Below are 13,796 nucleotides of genomic sequence, written 5' to 3'. Positions count from 1 at the left end.
TTTTAAAAATTCATATTCCTCTTCCTATAGCTTGACCTACTGATTCAGCATTTCTGAGCATGGAGCCCAGAAATACAGGTTTTAATAAGCTCTCCCAGTGATTTTCAGGCATATTAAAGTTTGTGTAATGCCAAGTCCTAGACGGGACCAGCAGATGTCCCCTGGGCTTGCTGGAGTGAAGGCACAATGGCGGACACGCGAGGAGAGTCTCTCAAGGTGGCAGTTTGCTGAGCGGAGGGTTTCTGATGCTCAAGAGGGCTCAATCCCCAGCTGGGATGAGAAAAGGATCCTCCAGGAAGATGCTGCCCGGGCCCTCTTGGCCCTCACCAGACAATCCCAGGAAGCTAGCGTCAATCCACATGGGCCAGCTGAGGGATGTCCAGATGGATTTGAGAGAGAAGACGGTGAGGAGAGCAGCTTTTGGGCATTGTCTTTATGCACCCACCCACTGGCCTGCATTCTCCTCTCCCAGGGCTGAGCTGGGCCGGAGGCTGACTGGGTCGGGGCTTTCAACACAGCTGAAGTGTCTCCTACCTGTACACAGCTCGCTTGTCAGCCTCCAGCTGGGCCTGGGGGTCAATGGGGGCACTGGGCACAGGCGTGCTGGCAGCAGCTGAGGGTGCAGAGATGTGGACAGCCTGGGTCTTAGAAGGTGCCTGAGCAGTTGCTGTCATCTGCAGAGAGAAAAAAGGGGAGGGGACAGGTTAGTATGGCCAGGACAGCCAGTTCCCCAGCTGGAATTGGGAGGCCCGCCCCGGCCTGTGGCGTGTGTGTGAACAAGAGGAGGTGGGCAAGGGAAAGGTGGGTGTGCAACCAGCATCCATTTGTTTGCGTGCCACAGTGAGAAGGAAGCATTCCCTAGGTGAGAACATTTTAGAGAATAATTTAGGAGCCTACAAAACCAGGTGGTGCACCGGCACTCTTTAGAAGAGATGACTGATTCTTCTTAATGCAAATTAGGGTGGTGACCTCTGCCAAGAAGCAGAAAAAGCCAAAATGATGAACCCTTTAAATTGTGCCTATGAGTCATTTGGGCTGGACTGGGCAGTAGTAAGTTGATTTCATGACTTTGAAGAGCAGGAAAAAAAAAATAGCTGAATCAGTTCTCATTTGGGTGGAAGTTTACTCCGTTTAACCCAAGACAGCAGTAACTGTTTTAATGGCTTTGATTGATCATTGAATGGGTCCCCAAATTTGGTCTACCTGGGTGTTTGGAGATAAGCAGGTTTTAGTGGACACTGGACAGATTTTTGTTCTCAGCCGTAACAAATATTTAGGGCCGTGATTTTCGTCCTATGTAATGTTTTTGAAGGTATCCCCAGGCCCCAAATTTTGTGCCAATCAGAGCGACTCCTTTTAATGTTATATGTTGGGCTTTCTATATAAAATTTTAAGAAACTATGAGATGGCTTACATTTTTTTGATAACCACCCTTACAGAGTTTAATGCTTTTATAATATATTCTCTCTAGTAAAATGGATCCCTAAAATGTCATGAATGGTGACATGCCTCAACTATTCTTTTCTGCCAGCCTGTCCATAGCACCAGTGTTGTTGGGCCTGATACACTTGTCTGACTTCCCCACTGAAGCCTTGTTTACACCTTCATCCATAGCATCCAATTGACACAGAGTATGTGCTTAGCCTTTGTTGAGAAAATGAATGAATGAATGAATGAATGAATGAATGAATGACTACATCTTAAAAGAATCAGATGTTTTATAGCTGGAATACTCATCATATGATCTAGGTCCCTGCTTTTTGGAAGAAAAAGTATAGTTCTCCCGTCAACACAGGCACATCATTGCTAATGCTGTTGCTATCCCCAAGACATTTGCTTTTGCTGTCTCATTTTCTTAAGATCTCTGCTTGGATGTCACGTCTTCAGAGTGAAATAGAACCCCTCTGTCCCTTCCTATGCCCATACTCTGCTTCATTCCATAGGCCTTTCTATGATCAGATACTCTATATCTACTTGCTTAGTGATTTTCTCTTCCACTCCCAACTAACTTAAGCTCAAAGAGGGCTTGATTAGCAGTTGTACTTCTAGGGCCCAGCATAGCCTGGCACTGGTAGATACTCAATAAATATTTGTTGAATCAATGAATTAATGAATGACAGGTGGTGAATGAGATCTTTCATGTCTTAAAAGACACATATCTGCTTTATTGTACTGGTTCCCCATCATTTTTTGTTAGGAAGAAACACCCTTCTCATTGTTGGCTGAACTGGGGGGACTCACCCAAACTCAGCATCAGAGGCTAGACATAGCATCCTGATACCTTTAAGCCAGCAGACGATGGCTTGAATCCTGCTGTCTCCCATTATTAGCCTTTGGCCTTGGGCAAATCCGTTGTTTTTCCTGAACTCTTATTTTCTCATCAGTAAGCCATTTGATGTCATTTTAGGATCCATAAGTATTTTTTTTTTAAGTTCACATAGCATTATTAGGAGGTTTTTTTTAATGTTTATTTATTTTTGAGAGAGAGACAAACAGAGCATGAATCAGGGAGGGGCAGAGAGAGGGAGACACAGAATCCGAAGCAGGCTCCAGGCTCTGTGCTGACAGCTCAGATGTGGGCTTGAACCCACGAACCGCAGGATCATGACCTGAGCCAAAGTCAGATGCTTAACTGACTGAGCCACCCAGGCACCCCTAGGATCTATAAGTATTAAAGAGGTGCTATAAGGATGAAAGTAGAAACAAATGTTCCAGTTTTCAAAATAGAGAAAGAAGGTGGAATCAGAAAAACTAAACACTGCTAATCTTCACTTTGATCTGGGCCAGTTTCTTTCATCCACTAATGTAAGCAGTCATTTCTTCAAATATTTCCTGAGTTGTTGGCAACATACTGGGCACTGTGCTAGGTAGGCACTGAGGTCCTGAGGATGAGTGCCTGTTCTCATGGAACTCAGTTTCTGGATTTAACATAATGACTATGCTGGCAGGTAAGGAAAACATACAGACATGTCAATGACCTCAACAAGGCACCTCCCATGACACCATGACACCCTTGAGGAAGACACTGAGAGCTGTGACCGGTGGACAACTGTGTGGATTAGTAAGCTATACCCAGAGGATGACATTTAAAGGATAGATGTCCGCTTGAGGAAGGCTTCTAGGATAGTGCCACCTGCTTTCTCCTTAGCCCTCTTCTTCAATATTTTTATCGGTGATTTAGAGGGTGTCTGAAGAAATGCTCAGCAAATTTATAGGTGACATGAGACTGAGATCCAAAAGATCTTTACAGATTTTGGCCACAGGCTAAGTCTAATGAGATTAATTTGCATCTCCTAAGTTGGAATGTAACACTTCTAACACTTGAGCCAAAAAAAAAAAAAAAAAAAAAAATCAATAATATAAGTGCAGAACAGGAGAGACACGGTTTAACAGCAGTGTTTGAGTTGACAGAAGGCTCATACATCCAAAGTGTAATGTGTCTGTCAAAAAAACCAAGACAAGCAACCTAACCTGACGCTATCTGAGGATGCATTAACAGAAGCATGACTCACATAAAGCCTCTAGTCTCATTCGTCTCTGCTGAAACCAGTGGAGGAGAATGCACTCAGAGGATAGATCAAGCTGGTGGAGGCATTGTGCACTGTGTCGTGGGACGAATATTTGAATCTGGGATATGTAAGGAAGATTTGAGGGACAGGGGAGATGAGACACGAGAGCACTCTTTGAATATCGGAACAAGGGATTCGATTACATCAGCTTTGCTCTGCGTGCCCCCAAAGGGTCAAACGACAAAGCAATGCATTCAATCTGTATCACACAGAGACAGATTTGGGCTCAACCCAAGTAATACGTTTCCAAGCCCCTGAGCATTTTGAGGCCGGAATGGGCTGCATCCAGGAGGCGTGAGTTTCTACTGCGGCAGCCAGCGGCCAAGTGGAGACTGATCAGCTAGTCCCCTGTGGAGGGGACTGGAGGCTCCAGCTGGGTGGCCTCTGAAGTCCCCACCCTGACAGGCTCAGACACATCGGGGAACTCTACCAATCACCACCGGCTGCATGGGGCTGACGAGAGGCTCAGACGAGATGGTGTACAGAATGTGGGAGTGCTTGGGAAACTCTGAAGGGCTCCCAAGATGGCGGGGTGGTTGTTGTCATTAAACACCCGATTTCCAAAATGAGCTTCTTTTCTAAAGCAAGGCACAGCTATGTCCATGGAGCTTGTTTAGGGGTGAAGTGTAGGGAAGGCTGGTATGGCTCTGCCTTGCCCACTAAGGGTGCATTTCCTCGTGTCCTTGAAGGAATCCACAGAGGACCTCCGTGAAGATGAGCTAAGAGAGAGAGGGATGAGGGGAGATACTCCTTTTCTTCTCACCTCCCCTTTCTAGGCAAGACTGCTGGGTTACGGAGGGAAGCAGAGAATGAGAATAAATCAAAGGTGGTCACTTGCTGGCATCCCAGGAGGCCCCAGTTGAGAGGCAGTTCCTGGGGCTCAGGGAGGGTTGCGGGGTGGGGACAGAAGAGAACAGATCTGCTCTGAGTGGGACAATAATTCAGATTTATTTAGCTCCTGGGGGCCAAGTCAGCAAACTGCATTTCTCTAGGTTTGGAGAATGAGTGTTTACCTCCAAATAGATCCCCTTTTCTATCCAGAGACTTCCATTTCCCAAGAACTGGAGCTCCAAAGGAGCAGCCCCCCCAGAAGCTGCCTCAGGGCCTGGAGGAGGGGGTGCCACCGTGGAGGTTCTGGGAGGTTCCTGGGCAGCACGCCCAGAGCAGGAGCAGGGGAGAGGCTGGAGGGACCAGGGGTAGGGCAGGGTCATTAAGTGACATGACATGCTGGAGCTCCCTGGTTCTGGCTGGTGAAAGCCAACTGTTAAATCTTCTGGACTTTTGCAAGCTGGTTGATATCACATCAGTGGCTCGAAAGTGGCCTGGTTGAGCATTTACACCATGGAAATTGGCAAATGCTACAAATCAGGGCCCCTCCCCGAACTGGCTGTCAGCTATTTACTAGGACACCTAGTGTCAGGCATTCTCTCCAAGTAACTTTGTCCGGTTCTCCTCTGTCTGGCATGTAAAAAAACTAGTTATACACACTCCACGTGGCCACTTGGCATGTTTACAGCTGGTTCCAGGACCGGCCACTCCAGACTCTGAACCCTTCTACAAGGAGGCTTCAGAGAACTCTGGAACTTCTGCCTTGGTGGCAAACAGGGTGTGGGTATGGCATTGCCCAGACACAAGGACAGTCCCTTTCGACAAGGAGAACAGAGCACAGAGAAGGAGAGGCAAAGTTGAACAATATCTTGAGAGTTTTCTCGAAGATCAGAAAGGTCTCAGTGAGTAGAAGGAGCAGGGAATCTGAGAGCCTGGGTTTGAAGCTCCTCTGTCAATGATTAGCTACATGTTGGGGGGCTAGTTTCCTGACCTCTTTGACTCTTGGTTTTCCTATATGTAAAAAGCAAGGGAGGGACGCCTGGGTGGCTCCCTCAGTCAAGGGCCTGACTCTTGGTTTCAGCTCACATCATGATCTCACAGTTTTGTGAGTTCAAGCCCACTCTGCACTCACAGTGTGGAGCCTGCTTGGAATTCTCTCTCTCCCTCTCTCTGCCCCTCCCTCACTTTCACTGTCTCTGTCTCTCTCAAAATAAAGAAATAAGCTTTAGAAAAATGTTTTTAAAAAAAGGGATAATACCACACAGGCTGTGAGGAGTAATCAAGAGAACAGGGCAATGACTAATGGCCAGAAAAGGGGGGCAGCAAGAGATGGGGTGCTGTGAGAGCCCACACAGGGCTCTAGGGTTCACCTTAGAGTCCTTTTCTTGGGGCAAAGACCCTGAGGCCACCACTCCATGCTCTTTCCTTCCATAAAAGCTAATAACCACTGGACCTCTTTCCATCATTCAGCCAGAACTGGCCTTGCCTTAAGCTTGGAGCGGAAGGGCCCAGATTCTTGGTCTGAAACACCTTGAGATGAAAGTTCACGAGCCCCGCCCCCATCCTAAAATGGACTGGGATGAGTTGACATTTGCAAACTGCGTATAAGGGAAGGCAAAATGTGCAGGCAAACCTGTCAGCTTCTCTGACCATCTAGTCTGACCATGAAAATGAGTAGGAGATGCTCCATGGTGTGATTTGAGAGGTGCTGACGACTTGAGAAGCTCCTCTCCCCTACCTGCTCCCGTTGCCCTTACGGACACTGGAACGCCCATCCATGCTTTCATTTCTGCTAAGCACCACCCTTTCCCAACTGTAGGAGGAGAGTGGCACTTATGTTCTAATGAGCTAATAAAATACCTCTATAGGCTTTCATGTCCAACCGTCATCCTGTGCAATAAGTTAGTGTCATTCTCATTTTCCGTGAGAAAATTCAAGCCCACAGAGGTGAAGAAATTGCTAGAAATCACAGTTTACACGAACTGTTAGGGCAAGAACTAAGAGCTTTTTTTCTTTGAAGAGGAGAATGGGCAGAACCCCCTGCTTCCCTATCAAGTGACAAAGGGGACAGAAAGGAAGGGAGCCAAAAATGGGCTGAAGTGTCACCTCTCAGCCATGCTGGTGGGTCTCCCATGCAGCTACTTGTCCCCATTGTGGTCCAGCTTCTCCACAACACCCAAGAGGCCTCCCATACACAAGTCATTCCCCAAACACTAGTCATGGGTCATCCCAGAAACAGTCCTTCTGTGTGGAGCCCAAGCAGGAAGGTATGGGTGGTTCATGAATTGAAGGTGGCTCAGTGCTATTGAGTTCACGTTCCTGGGAGGCTGCAGAGGAAGGACCTGTGACCTAGGTCACAGTGACCTAGAGATGGAGAAGCCTGATCCCACGGGCTACAAGCCTTCCATCACTGCCAGCTGCCAGCTTCCATTCAGGGCTTCTCTCTTTTGCTCCTGGGCGGTGGGGAGGGGGACTCAGGACGAGGGATGACACCGGAGTCCTTCCAGCACCCCACAGGAGACACTGGCATCAAGTAGCACTGAATCCCACCTTTGCCACCCACCACTGGCCAACCTTGCACATATAACTTTACCTTTCAGGGCCTCAGTTTCCTCATCTGTGAACCGGTGGTGACGCTTCCTACCTCCCACCAGTCACCACTGTCATGAGGTTTGCTGCCTCCTTCAGTGGACGCTAGCTGAGCCCTGGCGACAGTCAGGCCCATCTGCCCTGTGTTCCCAAGGCCCCGAGCACACAATTTAGCCACCTGTGCTTATTTGCCTCTGTCATCAACTAGACAGTAGGACCCTGCAGGGCATGGGCTATGTCTTTTCGGTTTACAGTTGTAGCCTCAGTGTTTGACAGCGAGAGTATCCAAAATATCTATTGAATGCAGGCATGACTGGTGTGGAGTAGATAGGCTTCTCATCAAATTATACCTTTTTAGCTGCAGGTTTACTTTCTTGACACTGAATGCCTCAGGCCACAAAAGAGAAGTCACAGTTCATGCCTGCATATTGTTTGGGAGCAGCAGGCATCCCACCCAGGGCTGGAGATCATGGGACACGGTGTGATGTACTGGCATGAGCATTTACTTTGGACTTGACTCTCTGCCTGTGTGACTTGGGCGAGTTACTCAACCTTTCTGTTCCAGGGCCCTCATCTATAAAATGAGAGTAATAATACCTAAGGTGCAGTGTTGTTAGAATTAAATGAGATAATGTGTGCAAAGCAGCTGGCACTTAATAGCGTATGGTAGTTATCATTAATATAATCCACAATCTGCAGCCCACCCTCAGAGTTGGCCTCTGTTGCTTCTGTACCACGGGCTACCTGGAGGGGGAGGGGGTCCTGACCCTGTAGAAGGAACCTGCTCTCTTCTAAGCACCCAGGGGAGTGGGGCAGGCTTGGGTTCAGGCGCAGGGAGAGGGGGCCATGGTGTTGTGGAAGGAGACATCACTCTTCATCAGCTCTGTCACCTTGGGTGACTGACTCAGTTTCTCTGACCCTCGGTTTCTCCATCAGGGACAAATGGAGCTAATAGTCTCATTTCCCAGGGCTACAGGGAAGCCATACGTGAGGGTGAAATGCACATGGTGGACACTCAGTAGACCTTGGTTTCCAAGCATGTTTATGATTCCTTTTTGCTAGTCTTCTCTCTGAATCCAAACTCCACTCCCTGCCCATATCCTGCCCCGGACACCTCAGCACCCACGCTTCCCGTGTCACCCTACATATGCCCTTTCCCCCCACGTGCTCTTTGTGTCTCCGACACCCAGGAATCTCTCACAGAGTCCTTTGTTCCAACCCTGGACAACCTAGGCCTGCACCTTCTCAGCGTGACTCAGCAGGAACACCCCTCCAAAGAGGAAAGCCCCTCTTCTGAGCCTTCCACCTGACCCGGGCAAGGTGGGAGTTGCCCATTCCCAGTACCTGCCCCTCCAGGCCACAGAAGCACTGTGCTGTGGTGAGCCGGGGGGCTGCACGCGCCTGGCCCACTAGGGGCCGCTGGGGCGCCAGCAGGGCTGGGCTGGGCTGGGCTTGCCCGGGAGCTGGCACTCTCTGCGGTGCCCGGGCAAGCTGGCAGGGCAGGATCTGGTTCCCTCACAACCAGGAGAGAGTCCAAGGACCTGGGAGGAGGTCAGGGCTTGAAGCTATTTGGTAAACATCGGATTTGGCCCCAATAGGTGGGAAGCAGCAGGGGGCAAGGCCAAAAAATGATGTTTTTGTGGGAAGGGCACAGCCCACAGGGTACTCCAGGCCCGGGCATGCTCGCTGACCCTGGTCTTGTCTCCAGTACAGCCCCCTTCCCTTACGCTGTATCCTGATCAGACCCTACCATGTAGGGTTGCCTGAACATGCCCGATGATTTACATCCTCATGCCTTTGCTCTCCCAGCTGCCTCAGCAGGAAATGTCCACGTTTCCCTGGCCTCCCTCCCTCCCTCCCAACTATATGTAAACCTACCCCTCTTTCAGGACTCAGCTGGAGCATTAAGTCTCCCCAGAAGCCTTTCCAATACTCCACAGCCCCCGGACCTAGGTAGCCTGGACACTCGGCTCATCTGTGTATGCTTTGAACCTTAACGCCTGTAACACTTGGGGGCCCTTAATGGTCTGTCTTCCTGAGTGGACTGGTTTCCTAGCTCCCATTACCACGACTGGCTCCCAGTAGGCTCCCAGTGTGTTTGTTAAACGACTGAATGACAGACTGAGCGAGAGAATGAGTGCGAGGGAGGTGTTAAAAGGTTCAGGGTTGGCAAGGGCTCCTCTAAACGTCCCCTGACCCAGTCAGAACTGGGGGAGGCGGGGAGAAGGGGGGGGGACGATCTGAAAGCAGACCCAGGCCAGACCAATTTAACTTGAAGGGGCTCCTGGAACAGCAGGCCTAGGTCACCTACATTCTGATCCCAGGGCCGACTGAATAGAACAAACCACAGAAAAATTGCCTCTGTGGTGTAAAAGGAGGGGTCTTAGTTAATTCATTAGTTTTAAAAGGGTTTGTAGGCAGTGGTTTATAAAACGAGTCTTGTAAAATGTTCACTGGCCCTGTCTGCACTTCTGGGGTGTTACTGACATGTGGCTAATAGGAGGAAGGCTGTGAACTTAAATCTGAAAGGGCACTTGGGCACTTTCCTGGCAACTGTCTGCTCCCCACCCTTCCCATCCATCTCTGGAGAACCCTCACCTATATGACAGTCCCAAACCAGTGATTTCCAGTACAGTTAGTGGGTATATCAGAATCTCAGTGTGTGTGTGCCTCTGTGTGCTAGGTATGTGCCTGTGTGTGTGTGTGTGTGTGTGTGCGCAAGGGGGTGTGTTTACAGCTAGAAACAAATATTTGATATTCCTATCATATTCCTAATAAAAAGGAATTAAAGTTCAATGCAATCTTGGCTACTGAAGATGTACAGAAGAGAATGAGTGAAAAATCAATGTCAGGGTCATGGAGGAAAAGAGGCCGGGAAAGAGCACTCTGCTTTTCATGCCCACACTTTCACCAATCCTGTGAGGCAGGGAGGGCACAGTTATTCCCATTTTACCGATGCCGAAGCCAAGGGCCAAAATGGACTATAAGCTCCATTAGGGCAGGAACTATTCATTTCGTATCTCCAGTATTTAGCACAAGTTCTGCAAGATCACAGGAAGCTCTCAGTATTTATTGAATGGATGTGTGGATGAAAGAAATCTTACTGAAATGACTGGCCTAAATGTGTGTAATTCACCAGCAGTGCAGCTGGGCCAAGGCCTAGGATTCCTGAATTTCTGCCACGTGGAGTCATCCCACTTCTCCAGACCACAAACTCCAGGGACAGTAAGCACCCCTGGGGCCTTGCTCACCCATCCCCCTCTCTCTAGGCAATGTAGACACCCCAGCTCCTAGAAAATCACACAGGAAAGGGAGGCAAAGTAAGTTCAAGTGCTCCTCAGGTCCGCTGCGGACTTTGATCACCTGTTCCCTGATTTATTTTAAGCTTTGTGTACTTGGGCCATTAACTATTTTTGTAGCTGTCTGGGGCACTCATCTCCTGCTTGGAGGTGAGAGGATAGACAATCAAATCTCTGTGCTTTTGGTAAATGTCAGAATTGAGGTATAAGTTCATCAAATAAAAAACCTACACAAGACCAGTGGAGCATTTCTTCACAAGCTTAGAAGTCCTATTGCATGCTTACCATCTCCTAAGTCGGGGACACAAAGGCCCGCCTGGTCAGACCTGTAGGCTGCTTTGCCTTTTCCACAATGAGGAATGAAGGTCTTGAGTGAGTTGGAGTTTGGGGACATGTCCGGTTTAAAAACATGGGTGGCCCAAGCAGGCCAGGGAGAGAGGTCACTGTGCACAAAGAGAAGAAAGACCCAGTAAAAAATAAAAAAGAAAGAGAAGAGTCCATTTTGATGAGTCAAAGCAAGGGAAGGCAGGTCACCCATATGGTCCCTGGGGTGTTGCCCCCAGGGGCAGAGGGAGCCGTCAATCACAACCACAGAAAAGGCTTAGGGGGACTTTCAAAGCTGCTGAATTAACTCTATTGCTGCAAAGTGAATGTGTTTCACAGGCAGCTGAGCAGAGGGCCCTGCAAGGCAGGGGGCTCCAGCCCTTAAAGAGATGAGAGGAATGGAAAGTGTGAAAACATCTGAACTCGCGCTGCCCGTCACAGCTGCATGGCCTGGATGGGGGCCATTCACAGCCAGGGGCCCCAGCCACCCCCTCTGCCTCCAGCTAATGAAACCAGCATGGGGATCCTAATGACTGATCAAAGCCCATCCAGCTTCCCCAGGATGTCAGCTCCCCTAGCTCTGCCCGGAGTAGGAACAGTAGGAACGGTGCTCTGAGAGGGAGGGAAAGAAGGTACCTGGGGGGGTGGGGGGGGGGCAGAGAGGCAGGTGTTGCCTGGCCTGGCCTTAGCCTTCCTCTTGAAGGAAAGGTGAGACAGCATCTTTCTGACCCCAGATCTCCATGCACAGTCTTCTGGGGCCTGAGCACCAGTCTCCTCACTCCAGGGACGGCAGGAGGATGGAAGGGGATGGAGGAATGCAGCTTATGCCAAAGGGTCCCAAGCACATGCTTGACTTCCTTCTGAAATGAGCTTCCCATACTGGTCCTGATCGAAGAGTTCTGACTTGGCCTGCCTTGCCTCCCTCTGGTCACTAATCCCGGGTGAATGGCCAAAACATTTTTAATATCACCCATCATCAAGTCATGCTACCTACGTACCAGTTTGTTCCTAAAGTGGTAACTGAGTGCCCACATCCACAGGGGGCTGTGCCTAGTGGGACAGACCGGGACCTGCCAGGATGTCTGCTTTCTGGTCAAATGCTCATGTAGCCCGACACGCCGGGGACATGCAGACAGAGGAATACTAAACATTGAATACATACACAAATAGACCAAATAAAATATTTGTCTTGCCTATAAGCCAAGGGCAAAGATATTTGTGGAACGGCAGGTATGTGTCTGTGTTTGAGGAAGAGTGGGGGGAGGTTGCTGATAGCAGGGGTTGGTGTGTGTGGGTAAGGTGAGGGAGGGGAATCTACTCCTTTCACGGTTAAATCCGAATGGTTTCCTGAATTTGCCGATGGAACTGCAGAAGGGAGAATTTTGCTTGGCGTGGACATTGCGTGTGGAGTGTTACAGGAAGTAGAAGAACTTGAATGATGTTCAGAGGTGAAGACAGAATACGTGAATGAAGCGTATATGCCCAGAAGGAATGAGAAGGTGATTGTGTTACCTTGAAGATTTGGGGGTTGGGAGGGGGTGGGGGAGACTTGCTGGGACGGGAGAAGAGTAGAGAACACAACTTTTAGAGTTCCATTAAGACTGGGGTGTGGGGTGGCAGTGGGTTGGGGCAGCGGGAGAAGGGGGTTGGGAAAGTCCAGGTGACAGATGGCCAGGCTGGCTGTTGCAGAGATGCAGAAGAGGGAAAAAGAGTGATGTAGGAATTAACAGCATGTACCGAACAGGGGGACCACACACCTAGCTCATAGCCACGTCTCCCTGGAGACAATGTTTTCATTAAACAATCATTGTAGAAATCCACAGTCCCCAGTGACTTGCCCCTACCTCTCAGGGCATAAAGTGAGGATCAAGGACTCAGTGACATGATGCTGGAATCGAAGTACTGTAGCTAGACAATAGAGGGCGCTGCGGCTCTAACAGAAGTTAAGCAGAAGCCACCAGAAGGAGGAAGCAGGCCACAGGAAGCGTTTCAGTGGGTTGTTGGTTTTGTATCTTTCAAACTTATGGTCTGCATTTAGTGCACAATAAACACAGAGTGACATCCTTACAAGTAATCACAGTTTCCCCAGGATGGACTGAGACAGAACTACGGGGCCAGAAGCTGCTTGGCCATCATACCACTTGGCTTGTGCCCAGATAGCATGGGGCCATAACCATTAATGGTTCTCTCCTGAAATGGGAAGAAAAAAAAAAAAACCTCCCTCATTTTTAATAACTTTATTCCCCAAACTTCAAAAATGAAATTGCCAAGTTAAGAACTTGCCTTGAAAAAAAAAATTCTAATTTATTATAAAGAAGGTCCGGGGCTTGGGAATTTTTTAATGCAGATTCCTAATTTTCCAAAGTGAGATTCTCCTGTGCATTTGAATAGATTATGCTCAGTATTGCTAGCCCTTAGCACAACGGGAACATTATTAAAACGATTGCGTGGGTCTCAGAGGAAGGGCTCTGCTTCTCGCTTCCTTTTTCATTTTGGGGACTTCGTATCAGAGACTGTCCATTTTTGCCTGTAGAAGAAACTGGGTTTCCAAGGAGGTGATAGAGAGATGTGCTCATCTGTCCAGGCCTTGAGGAAACAAGTCATACCAGGTCCAGAAGTAATGGGATGAGACCTAAAGGAATAGGAGGAAGTGGGGAGTCCCTTTCCAGAGAGCCCAATTTTGGAAGTGACTCCCCTGTGTGCCTGACCCATGTTCCTATTAGGCTTGTCTTTCCTGAGGACATTGAGTGTCAAAGAACAGTTGGTTCTCTAGGATAATGAGCTTTAGGAGGGCAGTGGAGCGGGGCGTCCCCTGAGGAGCTGGGCTCAGCCTCTTGACAGCACAAAGGGAAGACAGTAGGAGGATCAGAGCAAGTTCCCAGCAGAAGACTCATACTGAAGACATTCCTATGTGGGAGTCACTTCCAGAAGCCCCCAGAGAGTGTGGAGAAGGGACCCCCACCCCCCGCCCCACCTCCCAAAGCCAAATGACATGAAAGTCTAGCTCTCTCTGGAGAGAAGTGCCTTTCCCCGTGAGTCAGAGGTCTTTGTCCTGGGGGTCTCATTCACCTCCTCCATCCCATCCATTCCATCTCTGCCCTGACTACTCCCACTCCCCAGTGGACTAGCTAAGGCCATAAGGACCCCAGACTTCGGCTTGGTCACTTTACCATGGACTGACACTTCC

At 49.1% G+C, this 13,796-nt stretch overlaps 1 protein-coding gene across 10 annotated transcripts in view; it reads right to left on the bottom strand.

Annotated features, from left to right (window-relative positions):
- The window catches only part of PKNOX2 (PBX/knotted 1 homeobox 2), a 318,715-nt gene that overhangs the window by 62,953 nt on the left and 241,966 nt on the right, over positions 1 to 13,796 (bottom strand). For 9 of the 10 annotated variants that reach the window (XM_045483350.1, XM_045483348.1, XM_045483352.1 and 6 more), the window contains one exon: positions 535 to 674. In XM_045483350.1, the coding sequence (XP_045339306.1) occupies positions 535 to 674 (140 nt within the window). Of the gene's footprint in view, positions 1 to 534; positions 675 to 10,570; positions 10,683 to 13,796 lie in introns of those variants that run through there. The other variant, XM_045483354.1, reaches the window with a different exon arrangement.

This window comes from Leopardus geoffroyi, chromosome D1 (assembly GCF_018350155.1).
Source record: "Leopardus geoffroyi isolate Oge1 chromosome D1, O.geoffroyi_Oge1_pat1.0, whole genome shotgun sequence".
Lineage (NCBI taxonomy): Eukaryota > Metazoa > Chordata > Mammalia > Carnivora > Felidae > Leopardus > Leopardus geoffroyi.
Note: the sequence above shows the minus strand (reverse complement) of the source record. Positions and strands in the feature narration are given on the sequence as shown.